This window comes from Eptesicus fuscus, chromosome 15 (assembly GCF_027574615.1).
Source record: "Eptesicus fuscus isolate TK198812 chromosome 15, DD_ASM_mEF_20220401, whole genome shotgun sequence".
Taxonomy (NCBI): domain Eukaryota; kingdom Metazoa; phylum Chordata; class Mammalia; order Chiroptera; family Vespertilionidae; genus Eptesicus; species Eptesicus fuscus.
In genome coordinates this window covers 17,628,866-17,641,241 of record NC_072487.1, presented here as the reverse complement: position 1 = coordinate 17,641,241, position 12,376 = coordinate 17,628,866, and the positions used below count along the sequence as shown (strand labels likewise).

Below are 12,376 nucleotides of genomic sequence, written 5' to 3'. Positions count from 1 at the left end.
TCTATCCACTGAGCCAAACCATGATTTTTTTAAATGTCCAGGCAGTCTTCAGTTTTCTAATTACCTCATAATCTTTTTTAACAATTTGTTTGCATGAACATTTAAGTAAGAACTAGTTATGTCTTTTACATCTCTTTTAATCTATAGGATCTCCCCCTCACATCTATCTCCCTCTGTCTCTATCTCTCCTTTTCTTACAATTTGCTGAAGAAACTCGGTGGTTTGCAGTGATTTCCACCAGTGGATTGTGCTGGTTGTATTTCCATGTGCTTTCACTTATTTCTCTGTATTTCCAGTACACTGAAAGTTTGCTTCTAGAAATTTGATGATATGGCAGGTAAATTTTTGTTGTTATTGAGGGCGGGTGTCAGAGAGGGAAGACTTCTTTGGAGGTGGTAATGTGTTCTTCTGCCAGGAGGCACGTAATATCTGATTGTTAGCCATTGATGCTCAGTGCCTTGATCTATTAATTCATCAGGAGATTCAAAATGGTGAAATTCTAATTCTATCATTTTTGTTCACTTATTACATGAAATACTGCTTTAAAGAGAACCTTACCCATACCTACTATTTAGTTACTTTTTAGCACACTTTGATAGGAAAGGCAGGCTATATATATTTTTCTCTTTATTTACTATACTTCAAAATAAACAGTTTTTAAGCATCCTTCAGTGTTGACCAATTAGATTTCATTTTATAAAGGACCAGAGGCCCAGTGCACCAAATTCGTGCATGGGTAGGGTCCCTAGGCCTGGCCGACGATCAGGGCCAATCAGGTTCCTCGCTTCCCCGCCTCTCTACCTCCTCCTTCCCTCCACCTTCTCCTTCCCTTGTTCCCTCAGCACCTCGCCACCACTGGTCACCCGCCATGTTCCGCACTGCCCCCTGGTGGTCAGCACACATCACAGTCTCCCGGTCAAACTCTGAGGGGACACTTTGCATATTAGCCATATATATATATATATATCTACTAGAGGCCTAGTGCACAAAATTTATGCACGGTTGGGGTCCCTAGGCCTGGCCAGCAATCGAGGCCAATCAGATTCCTCACTTCCCCTCCTCCCTACCTCCTCCTTCCCTCACCGCCCCACATGCTGCCACCATGCTGTTCCCCACCTCCCCATCTCCTCCTCCCCTCGCTGCCCGCGCTCTGCCACCACAGTGTTCCCCGCCTCCCCCCCCACTCCTCTCAATGCCTGTGTCCACTGCCACCCACCCCCAGTTCCCCATCTCAGTGCAGGACCTAGCCTTGATTGGGCAATTGGGACCTGCCCTCTAGGGGGAGGGAATGGGAGGTTGGCTGGCAGGCCCTGATCAGGCAATCAGGGCCTGCTGGCCAGGGGGAGGGGCCAACCGCCACCATGGTGGATGGGCGGCGAGCTGATCGGCACCTGCTGGCTGGGGGAGGAACAAGGGGAGGAACCCAGGAGGTTGGCCACTGGCCCTGAGGAGGGAGCTGTCCCTCGGCCCCCCTGGGAAAGAGGCCGAGTCTGCTGCCACCCACCCCCAGTTCCCCACCCCAGCCCAGGGGCCTGGCCCCAATCAGGCCATTGGGGCCTGCTAACTGGGGGGAGAAACCGGAAGGCCCCATTGGCGATTGGTGATTGCGGGCTGGGGGCAGCTCCTGCGTTGAGTGTCTGCCCCCTGGTGGTCAGTGAGCATCATAGCGACTGGACATTCTGGTTGTACCAGTCATTCTGGTTGTTCTGTCTTAATGGTTGCTTAGGCTTATATATATATATATAGATAACAATGAGCTCATAAATTTAAACATAATTTATGTATTTTAGTCTTTTCTCTTTTTTTTAAATGATTTTTTGAGACTATCTTTTCACTGGTTTGAGTGAGTTTGTTTTGGACCCACACTTTAGAAGCAGCTTGAGAGAGAGAGAGAGAGAGAGAGAGAGAGAGAGAGAGGTTGAAAGAGAGAAACCTAAGTAAAGCTTAAAAAGTCCTACTGCTATTTAATAATTTTCATATGTAACAAATGATTTAAGAGGGCAGGGCGTAAAAGAAAATAGCATTTTCTGAAAGGGACTTACTGCAGCTGCTCTGACCTTTAGTCACAGGAGCCATTTAGGAGCTAATTTTTAGTTTGGCAAATTTAGCCACAGGCTGGGCAGTCTTTACCCAAGCAGTTAAATCTCTATTAACCATGCTAAATATTTATCTTTTACTTATTTTATCAGGAGTTTTAAGTTGGTTTTACTGTTGTAAGTATATGGGTTAAGATGTATTAAAAACAACAACAACAACAAAACTCCAAGAAAAAGCACTTGCCTCTCTACCCCCAACAGGGTTGTTTCATTGCTTAATAATATAAAAGCATTTTATATTAATTTTATTTACCTAGTATTTACAATGCTCTCATTTGCTAGATATGCACTTTCTAAAATGAAAGGCCCATAACCACAACTAATACCATTTATATTTGTTCCTTTAGTAATAAACTAACAAATTTTAATATCAAAGCTATTAGATACTATAATTTTAATGTGCATATGTAAAATCATGTAATTATACAACTAGAAATTACCTTCAAAGTTCACCTCTGTAGTCAAGTGAGACTTCGCAGTCTTTCATCCATCCATCAGTTAGTCAAACATATTTATTAAATATTTCCTATATACCTGTGTGAGGTACTGTGATATATCATGGTGAGGAAAGCAGATATAGTCATTACACTCAGGATGCTTTTGGTTTAGAGAAAGAAATTCACATTAATCATAATTGCACCATTACATATGAAACAGCATCCTTGTTAATTGTCACAGAGTGTTCTATACTATGGATTTGTCCTATTTTAACTATTAATAAAAATATATTTTTTATTTTTAAGAAAAAGGTAACAAATACAGTATAATACCTTTTTTTTAAAGGAGTATATAAGAGTATTTTATTGGGAGGGGTTCTTAGAAGTGGAATTTATGAGAAAAAGGGTATGTATATTAAAAGTTTTTATGGATACTGCCAAATTGCTCTCCATAAAAACATAATCAACATATACTTAACACAGAAGTGCTTATTTCTTTATTCACTCAACTCTGGATATTATGAATTTTATTCTTCTGTGATTTGCATACCTATAATTTCTGCTCATGTTTCTAATATTTGATTTGCCTTATTTTGTTGCTTTTCTTGTTTTATGGATCTTAATATTTTCTCTATCATATGTTATAAATATTTTCTCTCAGTCTATCTCTGATTTTAATTTGATGTTTTCTCTCCCCTGGAAACCCTTCTTACCAACTTTGTTAAAACTATCTGGGAATTTTAGTTACAGATTGTCTTTCTTTTGGAGTTCTCTTTTTAAAAAATAATTCTTTATTGTTGAAAGTATTACATATGTCCCCTTTTCTCCCCTTGGGGGGTTCTTTTTCACATTTCCCTACCAGTTCTCTCTTAACAATAACTTTAATCTTTATAGCTACATTTGAAAAATGCTAAAGATTTGACTGTAGGTTCTTCTGGTAGTCACTTTGACCTAAGTTTTTTGTACTCTACATCTATCTCATCAATTATTTCTTGTACTTTATCTTTAAAAATATAAAAGCTTAATGAATATATAATTCATGTATTATATAATTACCCTTTAAAAGTGTACAACTCATTTTTAGTTATTTGTAAAATTGTGCAATGGGAAAAATATCCTTGGGGGAGGATTAACAACAACAAAAAAAATACAAGACAAGAACTGAGCTTGTTATCATCCTAGATGTTAAGTGGTTTGCCCAATATTACCTAGCTAATTAGAATTAAAGCAAGGATTTACATTAAAATTGCCTGGCCAGTGTGGCTCAGTGATTAAGCATTTACCTATGAACCAGGAGGTCAGGTTTTGATTCCCGGTCAGGGCACATGCCTGGGTTGTGGGCTCAGTCCCTAGTAGGGGACATGCAAAAGGCAGCAGATCAATAATTCTTTTTCATCATTGATGTTTCTGTTTCTCCCTTTCCCTTCTTCTCTGAAAGCAATTAAAAAAAAATTAATCTGATGTCATCCCTCTCAACCCACTTAAAATATTTAAATAACTTAAATAGTTATTCAATTGAATTTAAGGCAAATGTGTTACTATTTGAATAATTCTATATGTGATTTGATTGACACCATATCTTTCAAAAATCATAATATATTTATGCTAACTTTTACTTAAAATATAGTAAGATCTCAATTATTCACACAGTAAAATCTGGATCCATAAGTAAGACCAAGCAAGACCTAACTTAAAGGTTAAAAAACTGAAGTCCATTTGTTAGCCTGTGGTTCTGTGAACTCTCTGGAATTCAATGCAAATATGACATGTTGCACTTTTCTCTGGGATTCTACTATTTTCATAGAGAGGTAGGTAGGTGGTCCATGTTGGTTAAAATCATAGGTCTGTTATTGGTCTCTCTAAAACTCTAGTCATGTGACAAATAAATCATTCGGAAAGGAAAACCAATATAGTTTCATGTACAAAAAAAGGATTACAGGCATACTTCATTTTATTGTGCTTCACAAATATGATTTTTACAAATTGGAGACAAGCCCCTCCACCAGCAAAAAGATTATGACCCACTTTATTGCGATACTCACTTTATTAGGTGGTCTGGAACCGAACCGTAATATCTCCAAGGTATCCTGTATTTAATAAATTCATATTTCTTGGAAGAAATTCAGTCATAAATTCAATTAACACTGATCATCTAAAATGAATAATGTTTAAACTAATCGTTAGACCCAGGAGAAGTGGCCTCATGTGATTACTTGGTGCAGCGTGGACTTTCTCCATACAGATGCAGTCATTTGAGCTTAAATCAGACAGTAGAGCTGATTTCCAACTGCATGAACATTGAAGGCTCAAAGACAAGGATGCTTCTGAACATGTAATGACCCTCTAACTAATGCAAACCAGTGTCGGCCCCTGTGACAGGTCTCAGACAGATACTGCAATCTGGGAACTGCTCAATCACACCTAACAATAGAAATTTATCTGCTAAATATAGCTACAGACCTGAGATTTCATGGTCTTGTATAACATCTAGGCACAGGCCTGGGTCAGAGCCATAGGGGTTGGTATTATCTCAGGAACTACCTTTCAAAAACCTAGACTGCAACCCTGATGTCTGGTGAGTTAACAAATTTATATATTTGGAGGAGTCACACTGCCCTGAAATGCCCAGGAGCCTCTGTCAGCTCTGCCCTCTGTGACTGAGTCCAGACATTCATACCCAGGAGTAGCTTCTTAATAAATTGGTTATAGAACAATTACGATTTCCATGCAGAAGGATCTCCAGGTCTTTGTCAAAGAGATTGTGAAGGGTTATGAAGAGCTGGAGGATATGCTGGAAGGTACCATTCCTTAAAGTCCCAGATCCTCGTCTATAGAATGCATTTGACTCTGTAAAAGTGAGTGGTATGAAGAAGGAATTTACTCTAAAAGTTTGGATGTTGAGATATCTGTTTCCTAAGCTTTAGAGAAGGAGGATTCTAGAAACTCAGAGTGTCAGTAGAGAAGGTCGTCAGAAGAATGTGAACAATCCCAAAGAAGAAAAGAAGGCAATGCCTCTGTTCCCAGGAAGGCTCAAAGAGATGCCGTGCAGTCAGCTCTTCCTCAGATAGCTCCAGTTCTGTCCAGTCTTTAAAAAGTATTACTTCTTAATTTTTATTGAGTGACAATGGGACTAACTGGCCATATTTTGAGGTAAAATAAAGTACAGTGGAATTGACATAATACCAATGTATTGCATGTGAGGAAACCTAACTCTCAGTTTGACATCCATCAGAGAACACATGTAGGAGAGAAGATCTTAGGGGAAAGGCTTCATGTGAACATAGTGGTGAGAACTCTGTGTTCACCAGAGAATCCACACAGGAGAGAAACCATACACGTGTGATATATTTCACAAAAGATTCATTCATGACTCTACATTGCATGGTCCCAAGAAGATCCACAGGAAAGACAAAACGTACTGTGGTAAAGATTGTGGAAAATGCTTTAGCTGCAAGGGAAACCTCAGTGCTCCCAAAGAACCTACTTAGGAACTAAACCATATTAATATCTCCAGGTGAGCTGGGAAGTATAAATATAATGCAAGCCACAAAGGTGAGCTGCATATATAATTAAAATTTTCTAGTAGCCACATTAAAAAGTAACAAGAGACAGGGGATTTTAATTTTAATAATGTATTTTTTGTTACTCCACATATCATAAATATTATTTCAATATGTAATCAATATAAAACACTAGAGGCCTGGTGCATGAAAGTCATGCATGGGGGGTAGGGTGGGGGGGTCCCTCAGCCCGGCCTGCACCCTCTCCAATCCAGGACATCTCTCTCGCAATCTGGGACCACTGACTCCTAACTACTCACCTGCCTGCCTGCCTGCCTGATCGCCCCTAACCTCTCTGCCTGCCAGCCTGGTTGCCCCTAACTGCCCTCCCCTGCCGACATGGTCACCCCTAACTGCCCTCCCCTGCCGGTCTGGTCACTCCTAACTGCTCTCCCCTGCCAGCCTGGTCACCCCTAACTGCTCTCTCCTGCTGGCCTGATCCCCCTAACTGCTCTCCCCTGCTGGCCTGATCACCCCTAACCGCCTCTGCCTCGGCCCCCGCCACCATGGCTTTGTCCTGATGGACGTCCGGTCTAATTAGCATATTACCCTTTTATTAGTATAGATTATACATGATATTTTACATTCTTTTTGTGTGTCCTAAGTCTTTTAAAACCAGCATGTATTTTATACTTACAGTACATCTCAATTTGGATTCATCACATTATAAATGCTCAGTTGCCACCTATGGCTATTGGCCAATACAATTTGAAAACTCTAAATGCCATAAAAGAGTCCATTCAGTCACACCTCACATAATTGCACCAACTGATATCACTTAATTAAACCCAAGTCCTTGTCCTAGCTCCAAAATAAGGTTAACAGTGATTTGTAACCTACTATTATTTTGGATAGCAAATGCCAATTTAATACATGGTAAGCACTTAGCAGAATATGTAGCTTACAATAAATGTGCTAAAGTATTAAGAACTATGACTAAAATATAATCACTTTTTTATTTAACAAATATCTTTTTTTTTTCCCCAAAGATTTTTTCTAGTTCCCAGGGAGATCCTTATATAAAAAGGGTAGGGCAATTTGTGACAACATGGGTACATGGCTGAATCTGGAGGGCATTAAGCTAAGTGAAACAAGCCAGACAAAGAAAGACAAAAAATATGGTATCACTTACATGTGGAATCTAAAAAAAATAAAAAAGAAGGTTGAACTCATAGAAACTAAGAGTACATTGCTGGTTGCCAAGGGCTGGGTGGGGGGTAGAGAAAATGGAGAGAGGTTGGCCAAAGGGCACAAACTTCCAGTTACAAGATGAATAAGTTCCGAGGATCTAACGAACAGCTTGTTGACTATAGCTAACAATGTGGTATTGTATACTTGGAATATGCTAAGAGAGTAAATCTTAAGCATTCTCACCCTCCCTCCCACCCCTACCCCCCGCCGCCAAAAAAAATCAATAAATGATATCAGGACAATTATTTAACTGTATAGTACTTAAATATATTCCAAAAGAATTAACTTAAATGTAAAATCAATAAAAAACTAGAAATAAGTATTATCATAAATTGAAACGGCAATGAGGGAAGGACCACTTACTGCTCCTTTGCTCTCCTCCACCTGCTTCCCCATCATCCTGTCCCACGGCTGGGTAGAGGGCACAGCTGGAGGAAGAGAGGCAAAGTCCTACTTTATTGACATCACTGCAGTTCTCTATTGGCTACTGCAGTATATAAAAAAAAAAGTGGCCACGTGAGGTCATGGTGTATTAATTAATTTGATTATGGCAATCATTTCGCAATGTACTAGTATATACATATATCCCATTGTACACTTTAAATATAGTTGTATTTGTCAATTTTACTTCAATAAAGCTAAATCTGGAAAAAAAATCCCATTTCATAATTTAAAAAAGTAATTATAGGTCTTCCTTTTGATATATTATCCTCGTACAGGAATAAGGAAAAAGTTAAAGTTCTGTTCCCTGCTCCCATAAGCTTTGTTTTAATGGTGCTTATTTGTTCTAATTGGTCTTCTGGCCCACCAAGATTCATTTCATATATCTGGTTATTCATTGTCTGGAATAATAATTCATGGTCTGCTAATATTTATAAATGAAGGGCTTGATTATTCAGTATGGGGAACTGATTGTGGGCTAATGCAATTATGTGGGCTAATGTTTGTTTTTTCCTGATTGGTTTTACCCTGAGTGTGAGTTGGGCTATTGATAAGTTGGTGGTCTGATTTTTCCGGCTCTACTTCTTCATAGGAGCTGTCTGCTTGTAAGCCGCTTCTTGGCTGTGCTGTAGAATGAGCTGGGTGGCTGCTGTTCACTCTGGGTAGCAAGTATTCAATTAGTTAAAAATGGTAGAATTAAGCACCTCATTAGGATATTTGCTGTATGTCTATAACATTTAACATATTGTAACATTTCTTTATATAGGAATACGCATGGCTTGATAAAAGCTATCATGAAATTATTACAAATGCAAGCTGTTAAGGAAGGACAAGCTGGGGAGAAGAATATTCAGGATCTATATTCTATTAGGTAAGCCTTTTTCCCTTTCTTTAAAAAACATATTTTTTATTGTGTGAATTGTGAGCTTATGAACTGAGACATGCTAATCCCTTAAGAACAGTTATTTCAGAGCCTGAGCAAATGTACTTAAAGCAGGAGGGTAAACTTCCTCACCATGAAAACGAATAGGCGACTAGCAAAGGGTTATTACCCAGGGCAAGGTCAGTAGTTAAGAGCATTGATTTGCTTTTTTTGGTCACCTATAGAATGCAATCTATCGAATTATTTTAAAAAGAAAAACCACACCGCAGCAATGATAGTGAAATGCGTTGGATTTTATGGGGGAGTGTGGACAAAGGATGGCATCAGACTTATTTGTGAAGGTGCCTTGAAGGTCCTAGAAAGCCATTTCTTGAGAGAGGAACTCCCACTTAGTGAGCAGAGGACCCCAGAGGATGCCATGTAACCAGTGAATATTGTCTTAGGAGCTCTGTTTAGTGATGCGTCCAGAATGTGCCTGCTTCCAAAGAAGGAGAACATGGGACCATAAACAAGGGGACTGGTTCACAGGGGAAAATGGCTCACCTGGGCTATGGCAATTCAACAGGGAAAGTAAACCATCTCGCTCTGTGACACAGATAATGATTGTGGGGATGGATCTGACGAGAAGGACTGCAGTGAGTTTTGAATGGATTTCTCTTGGTTGATTGATCATCCTAGTAAATAGATTTAAACCATCAGTAAGCTTTGCACACTTTCCTCTAAGGCTCACACAATTTTCATTGTATCTTAGCTGTTGTTATTCTATCTATGGATCCTTGTATTAAAAGGCTATAGAGCAAAAGTATGAGAGGCTTAGAGTCCTCCTAAATATTGAGTTTTTTGGAAGCAAAATGAGGACTGTCTCTGATGGCTAACATCCAGATAGAAATTGAAAAATATCTCTCAACTAACTATTCAGATATTTAAAACAAATTTGTTTTCCCCCTAAATCATATAAACATATCCAGATATTTGGAAGAAAAAAAAAAGGAAGTAAATCAGATACTTGTGAATCCTCATTGGCTGGAGCACACAGCACCTGCAGTTTTGAGCATTTGACACCAGCTAACAGAAGCTCTGAGAGTCTCTCTGAAATGTTGAGTGCTGCCTACTCACGTAGATTTATAATGCTTTCCTTTTGAGACTAAGTCAACAGTGTCTCATTACAATGATCATTCCTGACGTTTTAGTGCTATTTACGATCTCTTTTATTTTTTATGAGTACATTCAGAATTTTTTAAGGCCATTTTTTTTTTAAACAAGGTGAGATTTGCATTTTACACAATTTTTTTCTTAGCATGTTTTTGAATTTCTTCAAACATATGGAAAAGTTGGAAGGATGTAGTACAATGAATTAGTAAATTCATTAACTTATTTGTTAACTCAGTAATTTAATTTTAAGTAGGGGAAGCAAAAAGAACATTATTTGCTATTTGAGAATACTGTGGAAACTTGGGGTGTGCAGAGTAAACTTTCCAAATTGAGAAATATGCTTCTCTCTTTTTAATATAGTGGTGCCTCCCGAGGCACAAGTTTTTATTTCAGGTTTGACCTTTACCCATTACCTTGATCAGAATTGAACCTAAGGAGTAGATGAGCAGATCTTAATATGTCCAGATGAGTCATATGCACATCTGTGTTTTTTCCTCTTTTTAAAAAGAAGTTCAAACTCTTGGGCCAGAGTTTCAGGATAGAAAATGATTTCATTTCATTATTGTTCACTGAGGGTTATTTATTTTAAGATAGTATTTTTTTATGTAACCGTTTTATGACACACTTGACCCATTTAAAGCATACAATTCTCATGGTTTTTAATATATTGATAGAACTTTGCAACCGTCACCATAATCAATTCTAGGACATCTTCATCATTCCAAAAAAGAAGCACTGGCTGGTGTGGCTCAGTTGGTTGAGTGTCGTTCCGTGTCCCCAGAAGTTGCAGGTTCAATTCCTGATGAAGGCACATGGCCAGGTTTCAGGCTCGATCCCCAGTAAGGGGCGTGCAGGAGGCAGCTGATTGATGATCTCTCTCATCAATGTTTCTCTCTCTCTAAAATCAATAAAAACACATTAAAAAAATACCTCACCCATTAGCTGTCACTCCATGTTTCCCTCCACCCATTTAATTTAATGCTTCTCAACCCTGGTTGCTCATTAGAACCATCTGGGTGTGCAACATATCAAAAATCAAATACCTCAGACCAGTGGTCAGCAAACCGCGGCTCGCGAGCCACATGCGGCTCTTTGGCCCCTTGAGTGTGGCTCTTCCACAAAATACCATGTACCCTAATTAAGTTAATAACAATGTACCGACCTATATAGTTTAAGTTTAAAAAATTTGGCTCTCAAAAGAAATTTCAATCGTTGTACTGTTGATATTTGGCTCTGTTGACTGAGTTTGCCGACTACTGTCCCAGACCAAATGAATCAAAATCGCTGCCATAAGGCGTAGGCATTTGTAGTTTTAAAAAGGTCCAGGTGGTTCTGATTCACAGGGAGTACAAGAAGGTAGGCTAGCCGCTCCTTAACGCGCATTCTGGTCACCTGGGGCCTTGTTGAACGGCAGATTCTTTCCTTAGGGCTAGAGTGGGCTCCAGATTCTTCTATGATAGGCACCCAGGTGCTGCTGCCGGTTCCCCACCACACTATAAGTAGCAGAGCTACGGGCAGCATCGCAGAACCTCAAGGCTTGCTGGGAGCGCAGGGTCTTGGACTATCTGGACCTGAGTCTGCCTGCTGGTATGATTTTTCAGGTAATGTAGAGGCACCTTAAAGTGTAAGAAGCCCTGGTGTAGATGACGGTAAAGGGAAATTTTCTATCATGCAGAAATAGAGTCACTCTCACTTTTATACTGATTGTCTTCGCTTGTGAGTGTTCGACCTTCAGTCATCTGTAATGTTTCACGTGTTTACTTATAATTTATATTCTCCGGTGGTTAGTTCCTCTAACCGCAGCCTTGTTTTCACAAGAGAATAGGTGTGAGGCGTGGATAGCGAGCCTGGGTTGAGGAGCTGAAAGGTTTGTCTTTAGATTGGTGGCACATTAAGAGGTCCAGAATCAATCACCTGAGTTGGCATAATCCAGTAATGCTTATGGAGAGCCCTTATGTGAATGGCTGCTTGGCACTATAAATCAGCAGAGTGTCATCGAGTGACAAGAGCCTTAAGTTCCTCCAGGGGGGATTGTGGGTGGCAGAAACGGAGGGGAGGGGAGCCTCTGGGGCACATTCCCCTCGAGAGAGCGGTGATTACCCGAGTCCAGCATGAACTTGTCACGCTGCTTCAGTGCCTTCTTTGCCACATGTCGGTCAGCAATATCACCCGGCCTTGGAGAGGCAGCTGATGCGCTGTGTTTGAAAGCAGAGCAAGGATATGAGAAGCTTAGAGGTGCTCCCTGCTTATGCAGTAGGATTCATTTAAAATGGAAGTAATATGAACATAATTGGAAGCTTTCTGGGCATGGAACTAATCTGTTCTTAATGGTATGAAGGACTCTGCTAGTAAACACTTGGGGTTTAAGTATTTCTCACTTCTTTTTGTCTTAAGAGTTAAGGAGTTGTAGTAAAACCAAGTATGTGGTCATTTGAGTCTGTGCTGAATTGCTCAGGTGGTTCTGGTTCACAGTGAGGACAAGATGGACTGCTAGCCACCCTTAACGTGCATTCTCATCACCTGGGCCTTGCTGGTTCCTGTGACTCCTGGAGGAGCTCTGGAGGGGGCTTTCTCTTGGTTGAACCTGGACATCAGTGGTTCTCAAACGTCCTGTGC

General features: G+C 39.8%; 1 protein-coding gene across 1 annotated transcript in view; it reads left to right on the top strand.

Moving 5' to 3' along the window:
- Window positions 1–12,376, top strand: part of FOCAD (focadhesin) — a 243,842-nt gene that overhangs the window by 12,177 nt on the left and 219,289 nt on the right. Inside the window, exon 4 of the mRNA XM_008145042.3 lies at window positions 8,492–8,596. Within this exon, the coding sequence (XP_008143264.2) occupies window positions 8,492–8,596 (105 nt within the window). The remainder of the gene's footprint in view (window positions 1–8,491; window positions 8,597–12,376) is intronic.